This window comes from Chiloscyllium punctatum, chromosome 25, assembly GCF_047496795.1.
Source record: "Chiloscyllium punctatum isolate Juve2018m chromosome 25, sChiPun1.3, whole genome shotgun sequence".
Classification (NCBI taxonomy): domain Eukaryota; kingdom Metazoa; phylum Chordata; class Chondrichthyes; order Orectolobiformes; family Hemiscylliidae; genus Chiloscyllium; species Chiloscyllium punctatum.
Genome location: NC_092763.1, coordinates 75976767 through 76002535, shown reverse-complemented (window position 1 = coordinate 76002535; position 25769 = coordinate 75976767). Strand labels below are relative to the sequence as shown.

The window sequence follows — 25769 nt, the reverse complement described above, 5'->3', positions numbered from 1 at the left end:
GGACAACCCTTCCTCAGGGAAACAACATTGTTACTTATCCTATCCATGCCCGTCATGATTTTATAAACCTCTATAAGGTCAACCCTCAGCCTCCGATGCTCCAGGGCAAACAGCCCCAGCCTATTCAGCCTCTTCCTAAAGCTTAAACCCTCCAACCCTGGCAACATCCTTGTAAATCTTTTCTGAACCCTTTCAAGTTTCACAACATCTGTCTGATAGGAAGGAGACCAGAATTGCACGCAATATTCAAAGTGGCCTAGCCAATGTCCTGTACAGCCACAATATCAGTTGAGTAGAGGACAACAAAATCAGAAAAGAGATAATTATTTCCTGTAAAGGCTAAAGGAAAACTGCCAGCTGCTTCGGATGCTCAGGATTGCTGAAAAATTCAGAGCATCTTTGGAGTCAGTGGATGACATCTCCCTTTCACTGGCCAGATTCCCAAAGTTTGCACAGCAAGTGTAGAACTTAATTTGGGCACCAAGCTGAACTGCAAGGGCCAAATTTAAATCATAATGAGGCAATTCCTGTAGGAATTTTCAAAATAACAGAGGCATATAGAATCACAGAATGTCCACAGTGTGGAAGCAGGCCATTTGGTCCATCGAGTCCACATTGACCCTCCAAACAGCATCCCACACAGACCCATCCCATCCCTGAAACTCTGTATTTCCCATGGCTAATCCATCTCGCCTGCATACCCCTGGACACTATGGGCATTGCCAATCCACTTAACCTGCACATCTTTGGACTGCGTTTCCTTAAGTTTTGTTCGTTCACAGCAAATGATCTTTTACGGTGTTATTCCACATTATTTTTGGCATGTCTTCGACTTAAGTAGAAAATAAGATCATTGAAATCAGTGAATTCGTTGGATTTCTGGTTAATCACTGTATTTATACATTACTTTTTTGATTTTTGTGTACTGCAATCATTTTTGTTTGTCCAACAAAAAAAAAGTAATTGCTTTATCTTTTTACCCTGTGTAAGCTTCCTATGCCTTAGACTGAACACAATGGATTTGCATCAGTTGTGTCACTTTTGATAATGTAGATTGCATGTTCATTTTTTTAAAAAGTAATTTGAGATTTGGGCATTCCTGGCAACATCAGCATTTATTGCCCATCTCAAATTTTCCTGGAGAAGTTGGTGGTGAGCTGCATTCTCGAATTGCTGCAGTCCTTGGATTGTCGGTAGATCCGCAGTGCTGTTAGGAAGGGAATTCCAGGATGTTACCCAATGATATTGATGGAATGACCAATATGGACCCAACCCAGAATGCTCTGTGGGTCAGAGAGGAAGTCACAGGGGATGGTGTTCCTGTGTATCTGCTGAGATACTGCTCCTCAGATGCTGCCTGAACTGCTGTGCTTTTCCAGAGCCACTCTAATCTAAACTCTAGTTTCCAACAGCTGCAGTCATTGTTTTTACCCGGTGTATCTGCTGCCGTTGTCCACTAGGTGGTGATGGTTATAGGCTTACGTGAGAGGTTTTGTCAAAGAACATATATTACTAAAACCAGAATACACATCAGAGAACAATTGAACATCTTCTATTCAAAAAGACTGATATTCCAACTTGCACTTGACTATTATTCTCATGAATGTGATTAACGGTGTTTTTTTTTAATCACAATTGTCTTTGTTAAACTTGAAGCACTGTGTTTAGAATTAAGCTCAAGATTGAGACCACAAAATACAGGGTAAGCATGGGTTTATTTAACATCATGGTTGTCTTATTCACCACAAACACTTCATTTTAATTGCACTTCCAATTCTTAGTTTATTTAAACATTTGTTTCTCAAGTGTCCCACTTATATAAACAAGAAACATAGTGACTAGTTACTAAATAACATCAATGGACACAAAGACATTCAACAAACTCTTCAGTTAATTTCACAGGAGTAGCTGTACGATTATCACATAGAATGCAAAAATGAAGATACACTAAATCTCAGAAATTCAAGGAGGCATCTGCTCTTTTGTTTTTTCCACTAACTGCAGAAAAAATAGAGTATCATTACAATCAAAGAATGACAATATCATAGAAGGAGGCTATTTGGCCCATTATGTTTCTCTGTAAGAGCTACTCAGCTAGTCCCACTCCCCTGCTTTGCCCCTGTAGCCCTGCAATTCTTGGTTTCCTTGATTGAATCTGTCTCAACCACATTCCCCAGGAGGATGATCTAGATTCTGGCCATTCCTTTACAGTTAGAAGGTCATTGAGACCCACCAGACTATTCTGCAATCCAGTTAGATCATGGATGATGTGCACCTCTGTATCTCCTTTTATCTGCCCTCACTCCAATTCCCTTTCTGTTGATGTCTCCTGATTTCAATCTTGAACGCTCCAAGTGTTCCCTCTGCTTTGACAGCTTGAAGGGGGACAGAGTTCCAGAAATAAAATGAAGTCATAGAGTCAGAAGTGTTGCAATAAATGCAGTGTGACAACAAATAAGAAATCACTCCAAATTCACATTAGTCTCTCCAATATCAGGATCAACTATTTGGATGGCGCTTGAAGTAGATGGGGGAAGGAAGTAAAGGCACAAAATGAAATAGTAAAACATGGTGACGTTCACTTCAATTCAGCACTGAACAGGTCAAGTCATTATTAATGTAGCTTTGGTTTATGAAATTCAATGTAGACAAATGTAAAGTCCTCTGTATTGGAAGGAGAAACAGGCATCACAAAGGATGTTGTAAGAGGTGAATTGGAAAGAGATTTGGGGCTGTTAAAAAAATTCAGTGCTTACAATTACCAAAGAGAAGCAATAATCAGAACAAACGCTTAGTTGCAACGCTCAACCAGTCAGATATAAGTGAGAAGATACCTGGCTAAAATAATACATTCTCTAGTCAGACGACATCTTAATCTATGGAGGAAATATAAAAAAATGAACAAAAATGATCCCTGACATCAAAGAATACAAACACCAACACAAATAGTTGGCCGAAGGCCTGTTTCGGTGTTGTACATTCCATGTGAGGGATAGATTGGAAAAACTGAACTCTATAGTCTTAAAACAGGATGGTTGGAAAATAAAAATATATAAGTAATATACTTTATCAAATTTCCCCTCTAAGTCTTTCCTCTTCTCTCTCTCCTCCTTTTCAAAGCCACTTCACATCAACCTCTCCGGACAAATGACGTTCTAATATCTCCTTGTGTCTGTCAGTTATATTTTGTTTGGTACGTTCACATGAAACACTTTGGGATGTTTATAGTAAAGGTGTTATATAAATGCAAATTGTTTTAAATGGGAAAATCTAAAGCTAGAACAAGAGATCAGAACTGGTCAAAACTAGTGAAAGGATCATTCAAATTTGAAAGGATTTCTTCAGGCATAAGGAAATCAGCAGAGGGCTAATCTTCTTGGTAGCATTGTGAAAATAATAGTATCGAGTGGTAGTACTGACTTAGTCAAGTTCCATTATCAGACATGTTTCACAGACAACCCATGTATTTCTTTGAATAAAGAAGATTAAGCAGTGACTTAATGGAGGTGATTAAAAATGATCAAAAGGAGTTGTTAGAGAAACTGTTTCCTCTGCTGGGAGTGTCCAAAATCAAGATTGGCCTTACAATTGAGCCAGAGGTATTCAATGGATGTATTTCTTCACTCAAAGTTTGTGGAAATCTGGAATTCATTTCCCCCAAGAAAGGGGTCAACAGAAAACAAGGTTGGTAGAATTTTGTCAGGCAAAAGTATTAAGAGCTACAGAACCAAGCCAGGTAGACCAAGTTAAGATATAATCGAAGGCTGATCTTGAAGAATAGGCTCATGCCAAATCCCCACTTTTGTCCCTTTACTCCTCTGACACAATGGAGCAATACAACACTTTATTCATTTTGGATAAGTGCCTTGAGATAGTTTAAATGGATTCCTTAATTTACAAATGCATTGGGAAATTGATGTTACTATATGTCAGTAAGTAATGCAATGCACGTACTTCAGTTTGATGTGTCCCTTGGAGTTGACCTCTATTGCTTTTGATCTTCACATGTTAACATGTACACAGGATAATAAACCAAAATTGGTCTTCACCTCACTCCACTGAATAAGTGGTTTAACAAAATTCTTCCACCAATTGATGGAAATTTAGATATTGACATCAAGTCTTCATTTGCATCATTATCCAGTTTAAATACTACAACTGGTCAATTGCAAAGGAGAGGAAAATACTGCTAAGTGATCAAATCAGAACTTTCACTTCATGTTAAACAAAAACCATTAGTTAGTGAGAAAAGAAAGACTTTGTGAGGGGAAGAGTATGCTGGATTATACAGACTAAGCCGAAATATTAATAACATGCATGAATAATTTAAGTAGAAAAATAGTTTAAAGAGGCACAGTTGTTTTATTGAAGTTCTATGCTAAGTTGTGCTTACTCGCCAAACACTGCTAAGACACCACATCAAAATGAGCGAATACTTACAATGAAACCGCTGCAGTGGAGACTACCACTAATCTGTTTGTCCCTTGTTTCTTATATCAGTAAACAGTGCCTCTTAGTTTTTTTAGTTTTCAGATTGGGTGTTACCTTAAGATGGCACATGTGTAAATAATTTGGGGCTTGGTTTCAATCAGAAATGTTTAAACTAAGCCCACTTAATGCAAGTAAGACAGGTTATCATAAGATCACTCAGAATCAGCCAGTACCAAACCCCTAGCCTTTTGTTAGTAGATAGGCCATCAGAATTACTTCACAGCATATCTGAGGTGTCCCACTGAAGCAATACGTTACATTCAAGCATGAAAGAGTGTGCGGTCAATTGAAATGCACTCAACATTGTTCAGTTTTGCTAACTGTCGGAAATGCAATTAACAGAGTTATTAAGGCTAGGGGCATCGACCAGTCAAGATCATGTTTAGATAAAAATTAATTCCACAATTACACTCACTAGGTCAAAACAAAGTTACGCGTTTCAAATACAGTGTTTTTAAAACATACATAATGTTCTCAACAAACAGTACTTCATATAATCAGAATGTGTATTAAAAAGCAGAATTCTGCTACTCTACCCTAATCCACAGTAGTATACCAGCCTGATGTTTCACTTAAGATTATGACATTATACTTCACAAAAAATGTGACAAATTTTATAGGTATAGGCAGGTTAAATTATTGCACACCTCTGAATGCTGCGTGCATATGACATGGATTGTTGCAAAAATAAGATAATAAATATATTTAGCTTTGGCTTTATGAGAACGCATGAGAAGGAATGTGCACATTTTCAGGTTAAACTGAATGTTACTGATAATATAACAGGAATCCAAAATCCGACAAGGTGCAAACATGCTTTCAAGTAAAAAAATCCCCAAACTAAGTGGTCCATTCTTGTATTTTGTGCTGGACACAGTAGTATCCATGGAAGACAAGTGCTTCTTATGACTATAAATGCTACTTAACATTAGGCTTTAAATACATTTTACCCAGAGGAAATTGTGGGTGGCAGAATGGCACAATGGGTTACAGCACCGTGCTGCAGTGCGAGAAGAGTTTGAAATCCCTGATCTCAGCTGTGTTACTGCAAGGAGGCACTGATTTGCAGCTTCATGTGGTGGAGGGGGGTAAGACGAGAGAGAAAATAGGAACATTCAAGGTATATGACAACTCCAGCCATCTCGTGTGCCTCCTCACAGCTACAAACTACTACATGGAGATGCCGGTATTGAACTGTGGTGGACCAAGTCAGAAGTCACACAACGCCAGGTTGTAGCCCAACAGGTTTATTTGAAATCACGAGCTTTTGAAGAGCTGCTCCTTTGTCAGGTGAAGTGAGAAGGGGCAGCATTATGAAAGCTTGTGATATCAAATAAACCTTGAATTATCACCTAATGTCGCGTGAATTCTAACTCTGTCTACGAACTACTGTTAGGTTTCTTGTGAAACAATTATCTGCCTACCTCCTTGGCTTCAGTTTGTTCATAATTCTTTGCAATGAATGGCAGAAGTGGGAGAAAAGTTTGAATCTGGATCTTACAAAGAGTATTGAGAAATATTGAGTGTAGCATATGTTTAACAAAATAGTTGTAAGATTCACCCTAAAAAGAAAGATTGCGTGAAAATGTTTACTTCCCAGTGTATTTGTTTTCCAGAAATAAATAGTACATTCCTCTCACTATGTCCATTAGAACATTTCATCATTTGAATCTATTTTATAGTGTGTATGTTCCTTACAGATATTTTACCTTAGCCCCAGACTGAATTCTGAGTAGATAAGAATGCATAAATATTTTTCATACTTCCGTAGCTCCATAAATATACATGTGACTTAACAAAAATATACATTCTCAAAAGAAGACATTATTGGGATTTAGGCTGTAAAAATAGTCACAAAAGAAGGTACTGAGGTGTTAGCACTAAATGCCGTCAATTGATTATATTATCAGTAACACTCTTCAAATCATCCTGACTATGCACATCCTTCAAAAGATGATACCCCTTTTATCAGACTGCTTCAGATAAGACATGAATGTAGAAAAGAACGTCACTATTGTGGAGCCAACAGGGGTTCCTACCACAGCGCACATGAGCTGTGGTCCAAACCAGTCACTCAGTCACCGTGCAGAGTTGCGCGACATGAACAATAACACACGCCTAATGCCATTCAAGCGTTCCTGAAGAGTTGTCATGGCGAGGAAAGGAAGCTGAGCCCGACTCTCAAGTGGGAGCACAGCGAGCAGCCACCAACACCAGCCTGGGCCATTGGGACTGGCCTGGAGAACAACCAAAAACATAAAATAACAGTCAGCTGAAACCACACACACTGAGCTTAATATCAGTTCTACTTAAGAGTCATAGAGTTGAACAGCACAGAAGCAGACCCTTTGATCCAACTCGTTCAGGCTGAACATTAATCTAGTCCCTTTGAAAGCCCATATCCCTCTAAACTTTTCTATTCATGTACCCGTCCAGATGCCTTTTAAATGTTGTAATTTTACCAGCCTCCACTACTTGAGTTGCCTGAATCAGGTTCAGGGAGAGTCCAGGAGATAAAACGTAATTGCTAGAACACTTCAAAGCAACCAAGCAGAAAAATCAATGAAAAATAGCATTTCAGCTTGGAACAAGCTGGGACTCATTTGCTTAGAAAAGACGAGAGGTGATCTAATGGTTTTGGTTCTGTTCACCGAGCTGGGAATTTGTGTTGCAGATGTTTCGTCCCCCTGTCTAGGTGACATCGTCAGTGCTGGGGAGCCTCCTGTGAAGCACTTCTGTGATCTTTCCTTCGGCATTTATAGTGATTTGTACCTGCCGCTTCCGGTTGTCAGTTCGAGCTGTCCGTTGCAGTGGTCGACAGACACACGCAGATGACAAGCAACATGAATTCATCTGGGACAACACTACTATTATAGGACAAGCCAAACAGAGAACAGCCAGGGAATTCCTAGAGGCATGGCACTCATCCACAGATTCAATCAATAAGCACATCGACCTGGACCCAATATACGGACCACTGCAGCAGACAGCTGGAACTGACAACTGGAAGCGGCAGGTACAAATCACTATAAATGCCGGAGGAAAGATCACAGAAGTGCTTCACAGGAGGCTCCCAAGCACTGAGGATGTCACCTAGACAGGGGACGAAACGTCTGCAACACAAATTCCCAGCTCAGCAAACAGAACCACAACAACGAGCACCCGAGCTACAAATCTTCTCCCAAACTTTGATCTGATGGAGATGGTTAAAATTGTGAAAGGGTTTGGTTGGCTACATAGACAGAAGGTGTTTCCATTTGTGTCACAATCTGAAACCAGTCACCACAATTACAAGTTAAACACTACTAAATCCAACAGAGAATTCAACTGAAAATTCTTTAACCAGAGGTTGGTTAGAATGTGGCGTTCAGTCCCACAAAACATAGTTGAGGCTCAGTGAATAGCGTAGAAGCATTTAAAGGACATTACTAAAACAAATGAGAAAGGAGTAGAAGCTGATGTTGATGGAATTAGGGGTGGGAGAAGGCTTGTGCAGTCACTCAGTCAAAAAACCAATTGCTGCAATGTAACGGTTATTGGTTAAGCTTGGGCTGGATGTTTATGTGTTAAAATAATTTCCAAAAGTAATTCTGGTACATATGCAGCTATGAGCTAACGCACCTGTATATCTGTATCCTTCCTTGGCATTGGTCCAAAGTGGCTCAGAATTCGAGTCTTCAGTACTTGCTTGAGTGAGCTGAACCACAGGTATGCCTGATCATAGACAAGGTCGTGTAGGCGAACGAGCTCAGTGTAGTCTTCTCCCTCTACCTGTTAGGTGACAAGATTCAGGAGATGACAGAAGATTCAGTGCACACATGAGAAACATTTCGTGACTAAAGACCAGATGAGTGGCAAATACATGCCTTTAGATGCACTTCTACCAGCTTTGCCTACTACCAACCAATGCATTCTTCATGCATTAAGATAAGCAGTGAGGGAACCAGGAGAGAAATAAGGAGAAATTCTGTGAAGCAGTGAGTTGAAATGCACTGACTGAAAGGGTAATGGCAGCAGATTCAATAGTGACTGTTAAGAGAATTGGTAAAATAATAACTTTGTAGGGTTGCGGTTAAAAAGCAGGACTAACTAGTGGGTCAAATGGCCTCCTATGGCACTTAATAATTCTATGAGCTTAGTCAGAAACAAACAGAGAGAACACTGGAGAAACTCAGTGGGTCTGAAGAAGAGTCATACTAGACTTGAAAGGTTAACTCTACTCCTCTCCATTGATGCTGCTAGACTTGTTGAGTTTCTCCAGCAATTTCTGTGTTTGTTTCAGATTTACAGCAGTAGCTGGCTTGCTGTGGATTTAATCACAGTTTGTTGTATGGTGGAAAAATCCAATGACAAATGAGATTTAATTAAAAAAAGTCTTTCGTATTGACTCCATCAACAGCAGTCTGCATTTGTCAAAGTAAAACAATGGATACAGGGTATTCTTGATAAAACATACCTTTTTATCTTCAAGGTATTCAATATCTGCAGTGCTGTATCCGTCCTTTTCACTGTGTCTTAACACTTTAAACCTTCTCCTGCCAATAGTGTCCACGACTGAACGGCCATCCGAAAATAACTCAACGCTTCTGACCTCCAGCATACAGCCATAGTCAGCAAAGCTGTGCAAGATAAAATGAGAACAGTTATCTCAAAACTGTAACCGGCTGTGCAGTGGTTAAAATGGTTCAATGGGTCATACTCTCAGTTCGGAGTCGGGATGTTGTTCTCTCACATTCTCCGCCAGGGACTTGAGCTGACAATCCTGATGCAGTGCTGAGGGAATGCTGCTGTTCTGGAGGAGCTGCCTTCAAAAAGCGGTGTTAAAATGAGGCTGTGTTTGCCTTCACAGGTAGAGACTTATTTCAAAGAACAGCTTAATTGTGGGAATGTGTTCTGCATCATCTGGTCATTGTGTTTCCTACTTTACCATATATACATACTTTGTAAGTACTGCAACAGCTATTACCAGAATGTCTTGAAGCAATTAATGGCGCAACGTAAATGCAAGATGTTTATTTCAATAAGGTATGCTTTGAACTTGTATAAAGTAATTATAACTTTTAACATACACAGCTCATTTTTACCCATTTGATCTTGGGATCTGAACTTGACCAGCTGGTATTTATTGCCCATTGGCCTCAAGAGTATGGTGTCCTGCTGGAGTCAAACACTCTTGTTCCTGAGAGACCCTAGTTAACCAGTTGGATTCAATTTTACTTTCAGGTACTATCCCAGAAATTGTTACTGAATTTCACTTCTGAAACCTGATCTGATAGGATTTGAACTCGTGATCTCCAGGCTATTGAATAAGCAACTGAACAACTTGGCTCGTACACCTGTTGTATAACGCTACCTTAAAGGAATTTGGAGCAGAGTGGGAAAGATTTTATATCATCCAGCCAACGGGGGGGGGCCAACTGTGAAATTCCATCTCAGAGTGACGCATATCTAATGGAAAAGCTAAGAGCTCAGAACAAGCTGCAGAGTCAATTTGCCTGATCTGGAAACATTATCTATGCAGTCAATTGTATCCAGATCATAAATACAGCCAACAAGCAAATGCCTTCTGTTAGTTACTTTGGCAGTGAACACAGCACGAAAGTAGAGCAGGACTTCCTACATGAACTGACCTACACAGAATATAGTACAGAACGTGTCCATTCAGCCCAACTTGTTTATGCCAGTGCTTTTGCTCCACATCAGCTTCTTTTTAACCCTGCTTCATGAAATCTAATCAGCCTAACTTTCTATATATAGACATGTACAGTACGGAAACAGACCCTTTGGTCTAGCTTGTCAATGCCGACCAGATATCCTAAACTAATCTAGGCCCATTTACCAGCATTTGGTCCATATCCCTCTAAACCCTTCCTATTCATGTACTTATCCAAGATGCCTCTTAAATCTTGTAATTGTACCCACTTCCTCTGGCAGCTTATTTCATACTTATCTAACTTCCCTTTATGACTAAAGTCTAATATTAGGGACATATTGACTTAGTGATTGGGAAAATATGTGGAAAGGATCAGCTCAAGTGTCTGAATGAGTTACACCTGTTCCAATTTTGTTATATTGCACAGCTAGTTCTGTTTGAAACACTATTTTCTAGCATTAGTGACTTAATTTCTTTCAGACATGTCTGAGCAACTTTTGGGGAATGAAGTGTGGTTCCTCCTTTAGATTATTTGAGTGAAGAAAGTAATGCTACTTGGGGTTATAGTTAATACTGAGGAAGCCTGCAGCAAAGAAAGCTCTTAATTAACAGCATGGGTGTGATATTTATGAATAAATTTCAATATAGCAGTGAGCAAGAAGGTAGACTTTAGAGGGAAGAGCGGGGGAGCTATAAAACGCTTGGAAAATAAGAGCCAACATGAGGCAAAGGAACAATGGGAATTCAAGTGTAAATCTTAAAAAGTAATGCTGGTTTGCAGTTTTATTCTCTAGAAAAGGAAGTACTGAGCAGCAATCCAATGCAATTCCTTTAAATTTCTCTCTATTCAGCTCATATTTTTCCAAGTGTTAAGTCAATGTGCCCCTAATATTAGACTCTAATAACATCCCCACTTCACATATCAGAAACTTATCTGTAAGTTTCATAATGCAGCACAGTGGTACACTGCTGCCAGGTTCAATTCCAGCCTAGGGTGGCTGTCTGTGGGGAGTTTTCCCTGTGTCTGCATGGGTCTCCTCCGGCTGCTCTGATTTCCTCCCACAGACCAAAGATGTGCAGGTTAGGTGGATTGTCATACTAAAAACAAAAGCCCCATATAGTGTCCAGCCATGTGCAGGTTGGCTGGGTTAACCATTATTAAAACAAACACATGATGGGTTATGGGGTGGGTCTGGGTGGGATCTCTTCAGAGGGTCAGTGCAATCTTGATGGGCCAAATAGTCTCTTTTTGCACTGATTCTGCAATTCTATACCTTCTCTTTCCCTAAGATAAAAGGTAAGGGTGCCATAGTCCTGGTGGACTATAGAGCTACTCTTTTATCAGAGAGACAGAGACATAGAGAGAGAGAGAGAGAGAGAGAGAGAGAATTGGTGGTGGTTTAACTTGAGGGTCAGCCTACCTCAGGCAAGGGGCTAGGTTCGGAAAGACAATTCTTTATGGAGAGTGCAACTAGTGTAAGAATCAAACCTGTGCTGTTGGTATTGTTTCTGTACAGTACTGACGTGGAGTTGCCGCTGTTGGACTGGGGTGGATAAGGTCGAAACTCACACAAGACCAGGTATTGATCCAACAAGTTTATTTGAAATCACAAGCTCTCAGAGTGCTGCTCCTTCATCAGGTGAAGCACTAGCAAGCCAGCTGTCCAGCTAACAAAGCTAACCAACTCCTCCAAAGTCTCTTTTTAAATACTGAACTTTCAAATATATGCAAAAATTAAATCAATCAAGATATATTGAAAAGATCATAGTAAGAGTACATGCAATTCCCCTACCTACTGTACAGTTTAAAAATCAAGATATATTAATTTTTCAGTATCATTATTCTGTCCATAATAATTTCTTATATTAGCTCCATTAAACACTTTCCCATAATTTATTATTCACTTTTTTTCCATAATTTATTAACTTTCCCCAAATATCTAGTACTTCAGATCAATTATCTCAGGACCACAGTAAAAAGAAATAATAAAACAAAAGCTACTGAAAACAAAATTGTAAATTCCAAAAGAAGAGAATCATGTAAATATAAGGTCACCTTAGCCGTACCAGATCATGGGTTGCTCTCTCATTTGGCAGAGAGACAACTGGTGGTGGTTTAACCTGAGGGTCACCGTACCTCAGGTGAGGGGAGAGGTTGAGAAGGAGACTCTGTCCTGGTAACATCAGCCAGTGTGAGGATTAAAGCCACAATATTGCCATCACAAACCAGCCATCCAGCTCACTAAGCTAAGGAGGCATGGACAAATCAACTCATAAGAAAATGGGGAACAGCTTTTTCTCTCTGATTCCAGACTTTTCAAATTCATATTAATAAGAGCGATGTTGCACACTTCTTCATCATCAGCACAAGCAACTTTAACAAGAATGATTGTAGGAAACTGTTTTATTGGCAAATAGATCAGGAATGCGTTATTACTTACAGATTAATCATAGAGTTATACAGCACAGAAACTGGTCCATGCCAACTAAGTTTCCCAAAATTAAACTAGTCCCACTGATCTGCATTTGGCCCACATCCCTCTAAACCTTTCCTATTCATGTACCTGTCCAAATGTCTTATATACGTTGTAACTGCTCCTGAATTGACCACTTCCTCTGGCAATTCATTCCACATACAAACCACCCCCTGCATGTGAAAAAGTTATCCCTCAGGTCCCTTATAAAACCTTCTTCTCTCACCTTAAAGCATGATGATCTGAATTATTTGCTTCTGTAGTTATAGACCATGAGTAAACAGACAAGTTTGCAAGTCTTTCCAAGACCACACCCTATGATCTCCTCCAACCCTACAAACCTCTGAGACCTCCAGTTCTAAAGGTTTGCAAACACATTTAATAGCATCAGCATTGGAGGAAAGGGCTTCAGCTCCCTTCGCCCTGAAAATCCATCCTTATTCCTCTCTATTTCTTATACTTCCATTTATTACGTACTTTATATCCTACCTCTTTGGTCAAGCTTCTGGTTCGTGGCTTAATATGTCATGCAGCTCAGTGTCCCTACCTCGTTCAGTTCAAACTCATCTGTCAGCCCTGTAATGCCTATGATCTCTGAAAACTGTTTAATTATCATTTTCTGGACCCCTTGCCTTACTCTCATAAGAACCAAGTCTTCAAAGAACAAACAGAGAACGAAGAAAATTTACAGCCCAGGAACAGGCCCTTCGGCCCTCCAAGCCTGAGCCGAACCAAATGTACTGTCCAAACCTGTCGCCCAATTCCTAAGCATCTGTATCCCTCTGTTCCCTACCTACTCATGCATTTGCCTTTTAATATCACAGGCAGACTCCAAGGTAGAGTTTAGCTTGCCTCAAGTCTAACCTTCCTTCGCAACCCAGCTTTCTGGAAAATTCTTTTTATTGCCCGAAAAGTGGATCAAATCTCAAATTGTCTTCACTAACTTTAAAAGAAATTCTGCATTGTTTGCCTGCAGCCAACTGACTCCTGCTGGAATCTGGGCTTGAATAATAAAGAATCTTCACAGGATACGACACTTCTCGACAGATCATGCAAATTAATGGCCTTTTTAAAAAGTTATTCTCGGTTGTAAACTCTTTCCTTTCCTCCTTTTGCATCTTGTGTGTGTGTGTGTGTATATATATATATATGTGTGTGTGTGTGTGTGTGTGTGTGTATATATATATATGTGTGTGTGTGTGTGTGTGTGTGTGTGTGTTTCAGTGCATGCGTGTTTCTGTCCGCGTGCGCGTTTCATTGCGCGCGCGTGTGTGTGTTGTGACAATCATTCCCTGCATTTGAAGATATAAGACGTGAGAGCAGTATTAAGCCATTCGGTCCATCAAGTCTGCTCTGCCATTTAATCACAGCTAATATGTTTCTCAACCCCATTTTCCCGCCTTTTCCCCAAAACCCTTGACTCCTCTACCAATCAAAAACCTATCTATCTCTGTCTTAAATATACTCAATGATGTGGTTCTGTTCGCTGAGCTGGGAATTTGTGTTGCAGGCGTTTCGTCCCCTGTCTAGGTGACATCCTCAGTGCTTGGGAGCCTCCTGTGAAGCACTTCTGTGATGTTTTTTCCGCCATTTATATAGTAATTTGTAACTGCCGCTTCCGGTTGTCAGTTCCAGCTGTCCGCTGCAGTGGCCGGTATATTGGGTCCAGGTCGATGTGCTTATTGATTGAATCTGTGGATGAGTGCCATGCCTCTCGGAATTCCCTGGCTGTTCTCTGTTTGGCTTGTCCTATAATAGTAGTGGCTACTAAGGATAGCAGGTCATGTCGTTTCGTGGCTAGTTGGTATTCATGGATGCAGATCGTTAGCTGTCTTTCTGTTTGTCCTATGTAGTGTTTTGTGCAGTCCTTGCATGGGATTTTGTACAGCTATCCTTAGTAGCCACACACTCAGATGACAAGCAATGTGAGTTTGACTGGGACAACACTACTATTATAGGACAAGCCAAACAGAGAACAGCCAGGGAATTCCTAGAGGCATGGCACTCATCCACAGATTCAATCAATAAGCACATCGACCTGGACCCAATATACCGGCCACTGCAGAGGACAGCTGGAACTGACAACCGGAAGCGGCAGATACAAATCACTATAAATGGCGGAGGAAACATCACAGAAGCGCTTCACAGGAGGCTCCCAAGCACTGAGGATGTCACCTAGACAGGGGACGAAACATCTGCAACACAAATTCCCAGCTCGGCGAACAGAACCACAACAACAAGCACCCGAGCTACAAATCTTCTCCCAAACTTTTATACTCAATGACTTTTCCTCCATAACCTTATGCAGCAATGAGTTCCACAGATTCAACACCTTCTGTATGAAGAAATTTACCCCTCATCTCAGTTTTAAAGTATTGTCCCATCACTCTGAGGCTGTGTCCTGGTTTCTCCTACTAGTGGAAATATCTCCTCCACATTCACTCTACCCAGGCCTCTCAGTATTCTGTAAGTTTCAACCAAAACTCCCTCATTCTTCTAAACTCCATTGAGTACAGACCCAGAGTCATCAGCCACTTCTCACATGACAAGCCCTTCATCCCCAGGATCTTTCCTGTGAACCTCCTCCAGATCCCCTCCAATGCCAGCACATCTTTCCTTAGATATAGGGCCCAAAACTGCTCACAATATTCCAAATACAGGCTAACCAGAGCCTTATACAGCCTTAGAATACATTTTTGCTCCCCTTCTGCTTCAGAGTTTCAAAGGCTTTCCCTATTTAGAAAGTAGTCTATGCCTCTATTTTTCTTACCAAAGTGCATAATAACACACTTTCCCACATTGTATTCCATCTGCCAATTATTTGCCCATTCTCTTAGCCTGTCCAAGTCCTTTCATAGCTTACCTGTCCCTCCACTTGTCTTTGTGTCATCTACAAACGTAGCAACAATGCCCTCAATTTCTTCATCCAGATTGTTAACGTATAACATAAATCATTGTAGTTCCAATAGGTACCCCTATGGAACTCTACTCGTCATCGCTGCTATTCTGAAAAGATCCTCCATCTGGATGTAGGTTTGCTTGCTGACCTGGAAGGTTCATTTTCAAACCCAAACATATAAACAGAAAGCAGGAATCATCAGCAGTGCTTCGTCCAGAGGCTCACTGAAGATGTTACTTAATATGGTGACAAAACATCCGAAAATGAACCTTTCAGCTCAGCGAGAAAACCTACACCCAGAACCTCAACCTGAGCTACAAATCTTCTCAAAACTCACTAAGACCCCTCTAACTCTATTCTCTGCCTTCTATAACTCAGGCAGTCCTCAATCCATACCAGTACCTTGCCCCTAACACTATTGGCTCTTATCTGATTTAGTAGCCTCCTGTGCAGCACCTTGTCAAAGGTCTCCTGGAGGTCCAAATAGATCATGTCTACTGGTTCTCCTTTGTCTAACTTACCACCTCAAAAAAAATTCTAAGTTGTGCTGACTCAGGTTTATTTTAATTCCAAGAACTCTGCAATCTCAATCTTCATCATAGATGCTAAAATCTTGCCAAATTACCAAGGTTAGGCAAACCAGTCTATAGTTTCCTGACTGCTGCCTCCCTCCCTTCTTAAACAGTCTGTTGCATTATCCAATTTCCAGTTCTCTGGGACTCTCCTAACTCCAGTGATTCCTGAAAGATCATCACTTATGTCTGTACAACCTCCTCAGCGATCTCCTTCAGAAATCTGGGCTGTACTCCATCTGTTCCAGGGGATTTATCCTCCTTCAGCCCTTTCATCCTCCCTAGTACCATCTCCTTTGTGATGGCTATTACACTCACCTCTGGCCCTGACTCTCTTGAAGTTTTAGAATGCTGCTAGTGTCTTCCATCATGAAGACTGATGCAAAGTTCCTACTCAGTTCTTCTGCCATTTCTTCGCTCCCCATTACAACTTCTCCAGCCTCATTTTTCAGCTGCTTAATATCTACCCTTGCCTTTCTTTTACCTGTTAGAATTCTTAAACTCTTGCAATCTTCTTTTACATTTCTAGCTAGCTTACTCTCATATTTCATCTTCTCCCCCCTTATTGCTGTTTTAGTTATCCTCTGCTGGTTTTTAAAGGGTTCCCAATCTTCTGGCTTCCCACTAATCTTCATCACATTGAATGCTTCTTGTTTTGCTTTTATGCTGTCTCTGACTTTCCCTGTCAGCTATGAATAAGCCAGGCTTCTAATTAACCCCAAAGACAGTTCTGTTGGGGATCAATGTTTTTTAAAAATTGGACTTGACAAACAAGAGCGTTTGAGGAAAGGAGGGAAAAGAACCACCTCTGGATAGAGTCAAAATATGGAATTCAAAAAGCTAATTTATCTCTTTCCCTGCTGTGGAACACCACTTACCCTTTAACTGGATCACTCAAGCACATTCCAAACTGTTTGTTGCCAGTCTCCATGCATCTCCGGATCATTAACCGATAACGGGGCTCAAAGATGTGCAGTGGGCATGGGACAGTGGGGTATGCCATGGTGCAGATGAATATTGGCACAGCTTTGTTGAGACTGGAGGAAAAAAACAAGATTTTGTTTTGCACACGTCCCTTAACTATCAAGCACATAATCCATCTTACATATTTCGGTAACATTTTAATACAAATGAATGTATTGATTTCTCAGTTCCAGACGAAGTTATCCTCGCTGTTTATGTTCAACCACCCAATCACACGTTAACATTGTTCTTATTAAAGCGTTTTCAAAATGAGATGAATCTGATCTATTCCTGCACCTTCGCTGTGACCCATTCAAATCTATTATAACATGATTGTGTTATGCTTGAGACAAGAATAGTTTCTATCACCATTTTTGCTGTCTGTCACAGGAACCTAGATAAGAGCCTTACCACCTCAAGCCAACAGAGACTTTGACGAGAAATGGGGTCCTGTGAATGGGTGCGAGTACAAGTTGTGATCAAGCTGATAGCTGTGGTTATTCAGGTATTAGGGCCTGTTTCTTCGGTCATTTATGCCCCATAAGCATAAATTTTACAAAGTGATATGGATGTAATATACATGGTGGCTCATTAGTAAGCACTGCTGCCTCACAACAATAGGGACCTGGGTTCGATTCCAGCCTTGGGTGACTGTCTTGTGTGGAATTTGCACATTTTCCCCATGTCTGCATGGGTTTCCTCCCACAGTCCAAATTTGCACAGGTTAGGTGAACTGGGCATGCTAAATTGCCCATAGTATCCAGGAATGTGCAAGCTAGGTGCATTAGCCATGGGAAATGCAGGGTTACAGGGACAGGATGGGGAAGTGAGTCTGGGTGGGAAGGTCTTTTGAGAGCTGGTATGGACTTGATAGCCGATTGGGGTCAAGATTAGAGTGGTGCTGGAAAAGCACAGCAGGTCAGGCAGCATCCAAGGAGCAGCAACATCAATGTTTCAGGCAAAAGCCCTTCATCAGGAATGAGCTAATGCCTGATGAAGCGCTTTTGCCCGAAACGTCGATTTTTCCTGCTCCTCGGATGCTGCCTGAACTGCTGTGCTTTTCCAACACCACTAATCTTGACTCTAATCTCCAGCATCTGCAGCATCCACCTCTGCCTTGATGGGCCGAATGGCCTGCTTCCTCACTGTAGGGATTCTACAATTTCATCCACCATTTGTTTAGTGCCAACTTCAGAGTTAGAAAGCTGGCTTCAAGTCTTCCCGTCTCGTCCCAGATCCAAATGAGTAAAGGAGGCCGACAGTCTTGCACAAGACTGAGTGAGCACTGCAGTCCAAGAAGTATCGGCTTTCAGATAGATCACTAGGCCAAGACCTTGATTGCCCTCTCTGGTGGATATAAAGGATTCCATGGCACTATTTCAAAGAAGAAAGTGTGTCCCCAATAATCAACATCACTACAAATTAATCATGCAATAATGTTGTTTTGATGAGGAGGTGCCAGTGTTAGACTGGGGAGGTCAATGTTAAAAATCACACAACACAGGTTATTGTCCAACATGTTTAATTGGAAGTACTAGCTTTCGGAGAGCTGCTCTTTCATCAGGTAACTAGCTGTGACTTTGTGTGATTTTTAACATTGTTGTTTATGAGAGCTTGCTCTGTGTAAATTGGTGCCTGCATTTTATCAGGATTATCAGTCACAGATTACTAATTGGTTATAAAGTAATTTGGAACATCCTGAGTGCACGACACATGCTGCATCAGTGCACATCTAGCTTTCAAAAGGTAAGTATGCTGTGTTAATGCATTGTTAAATATAGTCGTAGAGTTATACAGCATGGAAACAGAACCTTCAGTCTAACTCATCCATGCCAATCAGACATCCTAAACTGATCTAGTCCCATTTGCCAACATTTAGTCCATATCCTTCTAAACCCTTCCAGTTCAAATTCCAATCCAGATGCCTTTTAAATGTTGTAATTGTACCAGCTTCCACCATTTTCTCTGTCAGTTCATTCCACACATGCATCACCCTCTGAAAGAAAAGCTTGCCCTTCGGGTCCCTTTAAATCATCCCCCCCTCACGGTAAACCAATGCCCTCTAGTTTTAGACTCTCCTTCCTTGGAAAAAGACCTTCACTATTTATCCTATCCATGCCCCTTGATTTCAAAAATCTCTATAAGGTTACCCACCAGCCTCTGACACTTCAGGGGAAAAATCCCAAGCCTATTCAGCTTCTCCATGTAGCTCAAACCCTCCAACACTGGCAACATCCTTGTCATCTTTTCTGAACCCTTTCAAGTTTAACAACATCCTTCCTTTTGCAGGGAGATCAGAATTGAACACAGTATTCTTAAAGTGGCCTAACCAATGGCCTGTCCAGCCGCAATATGGCATCCTAACTCATAAACTCAATGCACTGACCAATGAAGGCAAGCATACCAAATGCCTTCTTCACTACCCTGTCTACCTGCAACTCCACTTTCAAGGAACTACACACCTGCACCCTCGGTCTCTTTGTACGGCGACACACTCCAGGGGTCTGTAATTAACTGCCTTACCCTATTGACCTTAGCCAACTTACCATTTGAACTATGTACCTTAGTTCATTTTTTTAAACATAATTTGGCTCTCATTCATCTGCACCAATAACTCAGGTTATAGTATTTTCAGGCAGTGGATAAATATATCCAAAAAGATCTACAGAAAGAGGCTGGTGACAACAAACGCACATCAACACAAAGAATAATTCTTTAATATTTTGATTCCCGGAAAAAAAGCACTGATAGAGAGAGTTCTTTATAGATAATTGATATTAATTCTCTGCCATTTGTTTTGGAATTCCAAAATTTCACCTTTGACCTACTTTGACAGTTCCGCCATTTCTTCATCATTAACTCTTTTCCGTTCAGCAAGTTCCTCAGGCAGGTAATGCACAATTAGTTCTTCTATTAGAACAGTTCGGTTGTACTTTCTTAGCGCCTGATACTGAACAAAAGAAGAAAGAGTGTGTCAACATTTCCACTTTGGCTGAGAAGCCATTACAATCTATACAGCTGATGCTAAAATACAGAACCACAGCAGCATTTAGATCGACTGACATACATCACTCCATCCAAAATGGAACTGCTCAGAGTGGTAATTTTTAGAAACCATTCGCATTAATATTAACATTCAGACAAGTAATTTGACCCAACAAATCAAAACTGGGTTTTGATATTCCATACAAGCCTTCCTACACCCTTAAACCCACCACAAAACAATCTTCCATTCTTTAATTTATCCATTGTGTTTATCCAGCTCCCTTTGAAGGCATCTACCTAGTAAGCTCATTCGATAGTGAGTTTCATTTCTGCTAAATTCTCAAACGGATACATTACTGACAGTCTGACATTTGGGGCCCCTGGTTTTGGTTTTGTAGACAAGCAAAAACACCTTATCTACATCTCTCCAATCAAACCTCCATCAGGTCACCCCTCTACTTCCTCTTGTCTAGTGAAATGAATGCCTAGGCAGTTAAAAGTTTCCTGATAATTATAAACTCTCAGGTCTGGTATCTTTCTAGTAAATCTGAAAAGTGGCAGATGGACTCCAACCTGGAAAATTGTGAAGTGATTCATTTTGGAAGGTTCCATTTGAATGCAGGATACAGGGTTAAAGGCAGGATTCTTGGCAGTGTGGAGGTACAGAGGAATCTTGGGGTCCATGTCCATAGATCTCTCAAAGTTGCCACCCAGGTTGATAGGGTTGTTAAGAAGGAGTATGGTGTGATGGCTTTTATTAGCAGGGGGATTGAGTTTAAGAGTCACAAGGTTATGCTGCAACTCTATAGAGCCCTGGTTAGATGACATTTGGAATATTGTGTTCAATTCTAGTTGCTTCATCATGGGAAGGATTTAGAGAGGGTGCAGAGATTTACCAGGATGCTGCCTGGACCAGAGGGCATGTCTTATGAAGAAAGATTGAGAGGACTAAGACTTTTCTCATTAGTGTGAAGAAGGATAGAGGCAACTTGATAGAGGTGTACAAGATAATGAGCGGCATAAATAGAGTGACTATTTAGAGACTTTTCCCAGGGCAGAAATGGCTATCACAAGGGGGGCATAATTTTAAGGTGATTGGAGGAAGATTTAGGGGAGAAATCAGAGATTGGTTCTTCACACAGACAGTGGTGGGTGTGTGGAATGCACTGCCAGCGGTGGTATTAGAGTCAGATACATTAGGGACATGTAAGTGACTCTTGGATAGGCACATGGATGACAGTAAAATGTAGGGTAAGTAGGTTAGTTTGACGTTAGAGTAGGATAAAAGATTGGCACAACATTGAGGGCCAAAGGGTCTGTACTGTACTGTACTGTTCTATATTGTACATTCTACATCCTTTTTAAATGTGGTTTATATAGTTAATGCTATCAGCTGTGTAAACACAGTACATGCTATATATATGCATGCTACAGTACACCATGGAATGAGCACTGATCACAATGGATGGTTTCATACATGGATTGGACTTACCTCAGGTAAGACCTCTTTACAAAGAGGACATTTTGGACTGTGATCTATGCACCGCTCAACACACTTAAGACAAAATGTGTGCCCGCATGGCGTGGTGATGGGCTCATAGTACAGCCTAAAAGAAAACAAAATAAACAAACGCAGACCACAACATCTTGCAACACAGGTATGATATGGAAACTATTGTCAGGGCAGAAATGTAAACTTTCTTTGAAAATGCTGATTAAGGGCGGGGATGTTAGTGCTCAGAGAATGGGAAATTCTCATTTCAATGACACGGGGCAGCATCTAGCACTCTCCCAGGAAAGGTGAAAGATGGGCAGATTCATAGCAAAGCTCCCTTTCACTCGAAAATAAAACGAAGGACTGCGGATGCTTGCGACCTGAAGCAAAAACTCAGCAGAACTACTGCGTCTCTCCAGCAATTTCCGCTTTTGGTCCCCTTCACACTGCTGCAATCTCACGTGAAAACTCTTCATGCACGACAGTGAATGTTGGGCCATTACCTTCAGCAGAGATTGCACAGGTGCCAATTAATGCTAAACTCAGGACAGATTTTTACCCATGCCTGATACACACTGCTCAAACTCACTGTACACTGAAGCCAAGCAGCCAGCAGCAGAGAATTTCAACTCCATAACCTTGGCTAGATCTGAGCCCCAGTCTCAGAATTGAGAATCCATTGTCTAGCCTACTGCATCACACAGTTTACTTGTACAAACACTTAAATGCTATTTTAAGTGAACCAGTTAAATAAAGTCATACAGCAGGTGAAAAGAAAACGCTATGTCATTGGTTTTAATCCATACTTTACCTTACATTCAAATTAGCTGCTGTTTAATTTTTGAGTTAATGAAGAAAGTGTTTTGGCAACTGAGTTTTTTTCATTCATTCATAGGATCTGGATGTCAACAGCAAGGCCAGTATTTATTGCCCATCCCTAATTTGCCCAGAGACCAGTTGAGAGTCACATGTAGGCCAGACTCTTATGCATGTCTGAAATACAGGAGTTTTAAATTATTCTAAGTGGTCCTGCAGAGGCAGAACCATATTTTGACTCCTAATTGCAAATCTAAATATAATTAAGCTAGTGTTTTTGACATATTTATTAGGGAATAAAGAGATCATGGATGTCTAAACCAGTGCCCCACTCTCAGACTTAAAAACGAAGGAAGGTATATTTATAACACAATCAAAAGACCCAAATGTGAGCTTGCTAATTCTTCTAAGTCAAGCCAATGGCAGGAGATAAAAGCCGGAGAGATTGTGAGTCAGGCATGGGATGGATGGAACATCAGACTCTAACATCACTAACTATAGCTCCAGGCATTGATGCGCATGTTGCCATCACAATCCAGATGTTTTGAGCAAAGTGTGACTAACCAACACCACAATGGGATCAAGACAAGACTATAAGTGATCATTCCTTTGCTAATATATTTGATAACCCTGAGGGGCACACCTGTCAGAAACCAATGGGGTTTACCTTATGTCTTCCTGTACTGTACTGCAACAGTGACTAAATCCCCATCCATCAGTTCACAGCAACAAAAAGGATTAAACTAGTGAGTAAAAGCCTATCAATTCTAAACTAGCTGGGTTGTTAGGAATATTTGCAACTAATTCTGGGACAAGTCACTCAGTGCGGCCAACAGTATTTCTTTGGTTGTTTCTGCTTCTTGGGTCTTCCTACCCCATGTTCAGCAGCATGAAAAATACACTAGCAGCTTCCATTCTTCAGACCTACCCAATACATTGGGGGCATTGATCTTGGATCTTCAGTAAAATTGTTGTTTCATGTCCAAGCCATGCTTGGGTTATTTCACTCTTGGTTCTTACCATCCTAGAAACTCACAGTATTCCTCTCAAACAAATCATTTCTGCTCTATGCGATCGGCCCTACCTTTCTCTGATCATTCTCTTATTCCTCACATATGAGTAAAATGCCTTTACATTCACCCTAATCCTTCTTGCCAAGCCTTTTTTGTGCCCCCTCCTGGCTCTCCTCAGTCCATTTCTGAGATAGCGGAGGGAACTTGTGCGTGGAGTCTGAGCGGATAGGGGAAGCCCTAAATGAGTTTTTTGCTTCGGTTTTAACCGAGGAAAGGGACCTTGTTGTGAATGAGAACTTTGAGGAGCTGGGATGCAGTCTTGACCAGATCAAGATTGATGAAGTTGATGTGCTGGAAATTTTGGAAAACATTAAGATTGATAAGTCCCCAGGGCCAGACCAGATTTATCCCAGGCTGCTCCGGGAAGTGAGAAAGGAGGTTGCTAAGGCATTGGCGAGGATATTTGCCTCCTCACTCTCCACAGGAGTCATACCGGAGGATTGGAAGGAGGCGAATGCTGTTCCTCTTTTTAAGAAGGGGAGTAGGGAAATCCCTGGCAATTACAGACCAGTCAGTCTTAGGTCTGTGGTCAGCAAAGTTTTGGAAAGGATTCTGAGGGATAGGATTGATGACTATTTGACAAAGCATAGTGTGATTAAAGGCAGTCAGCATGGCTTTGTGAGGGGCAGGTCATGCCTCACAAATCTTATTGAGTTCTTTGAGGAGGTGACAAGACAGGTCGACGAAGGTCAAGCAGTGGATGTGGTATACGGACTTCAGCAAGGCATTTGATAAGGTTCCCCATGGTAGGCTCATTCATAAAGTCAGGATGCATGGGATAAGGAGGATTTGACTATCTGGACTTAGAATTGGCTGGCTGACAGAAGGCAGAGAGTGGTTGTAGATAGAAAGTATTCTGCCTGGAGGTCAGTGTTGAATGGGGTCCCGTTGGCTCTGTTCTTAGGCCTCTGTTCTTTGTAGTTTTTAAAAATGATTTGAATTAGGAGGTTGAGGGGTGGGTTAGTAAATTTGCAGATGACGCAAAGGTTGGAGGTGTGATCGATAGTATCGAGGGCTATTGCAGGCTGCAGCGCAACATAGACAGGATGCAGAGTTGGGCTGGGAAATGGCAGATGGAGTTCAACCTGGATAAATGCGCAGTGATGCATTTTGGACGGTTGAATTCATATGTTGAATGTACGATTAAAGACAGGATTCTTGGCAGAGTGGAGGAACAGAGGGATCTGGGTGTGAAGTACATAGATCCCTCAGTTGCCACCCAAGTGGATAGGGTTGTTAAGAAAGCACATGGTGTTTTGTCTTTCATTAACAGGAGGATCGCCTTTAAGAGCCACGAGGTTTTGCTACAGCTCTACAAGTCCCTGATGAGACCACACTTGGAATATTGTGTCCAGTTCTGGTCAACCTACTATAGGAAAGATACAGAGGCTTTGGAGAGGGTGCAAAGAAGGTTTACCAGGATGCTGCCTGGACTGGAGGGCTTGTCTTATGAAGAAAGGTTGAATAAGCTCAGGCATTTCTCTCTGGAAAGAAGGAGGAAGAGAGGAGACCTGATCGAGGTATGCAAGATAATGAGTGGAATAGATAGAGTCAATGGCCAGAGATGTTTCCCCAGGGTAGGATTGACTGGTATGAGGAGTCATAGTTTGAAGATATAAAGGAGGAAGGTATAAAGGAGACGTCAGAGATAGGTCCTTTACGCAGAGATTTGTGAATGCATGGAATGCATTGCCAGCAGTGGTGGTTGAAGCAGAGTCATTTGGGACATTTAAGTAACTGCTGGACATGCACACGGAGAGCAGTGGGTTGAGGGGTGTGTAGGTTATTATATTTTACACAAGGATTAAACCTCGGCACAACATTGTGGGCCTAAGGGCCTGTTCTGTGCTGTACTTTTCTATGTTCTATGTGATGGACTCATTTCCTTGTTTTCCAGTAAAAAGACCTCTGGTCTTTCCAAAACTTTCCAAAAACAGTAGCAGTTAGTCTCACATAAACCTTCAATTCTCTAGCATGAATCCATATTAATATTCTCACTGTCCAACTGCATCCAAACTATAATCTCTTCATACTTCATGACTGACTGCCTGATGTGGTTTTATTTTTCCTAATAATGTATGAAGGATAAGGGTTTCCAGTGATTTGGAAGGAATAGATAGGCTGTTTTGTTTTCATTTGAGCAGTGAATGTTGGGGGATTTTTAACAAAGATTGGAACAAAGATTGATGTGGTTAAGTAGTGAGAAAGGTTTTACTGGATGGAGGGTTAGTAACCAAAGGACACAGATAATAGGAAAATAAAACACAGACAGGAAAAGAAATTTTAAAAAAATGTTTTATGTGTTATAATCTGGAAAACACTACATGAAAGAATAGTAAAATATTAAA

At 41.0% G+C, this 25769-nt stretch overlaps 1 protein-coding gene across 1 annotated transcript in view; it reads right to left on the bottom strand.

The window, feature by feature from the left end:
- Positions 1-1696: 1696 nt before the first annotated feature.
- The window catches only part of LOC140496073 (LON peptidase N-terminal domain and RING finger protein 3-like), a 43784-nt gene continuing 19711 nt past the window's right edge, over positions 1697-25769 (bottom strand). The window contains exons 7-12 of the mRNA XM_072595584.1: positions 21530-21644; positions 19881-20002; positions 16968-17126; positions 8948-9110; positions 8113-8262; positions 1697-6728 (exon numbers count right to left, since the gene is read on the bottom strand). Of these exons, the coding sequence (XP_072451685.1) occupies positions 6570-6728; positions 8113-8262; positions 8948-9110; positions 16968-17126; positions 19881-20002; positions 21530-21644 (868 nt within the window). The 3' untranslated portion in view covers positions 1697-6569. The remainder of the gene's footprint in view (positions 6729-8112; positions 8263-8947; positions 9111-16967; positions 17127-19880; positions 20003-21529; positions 21645-25769) is intronic.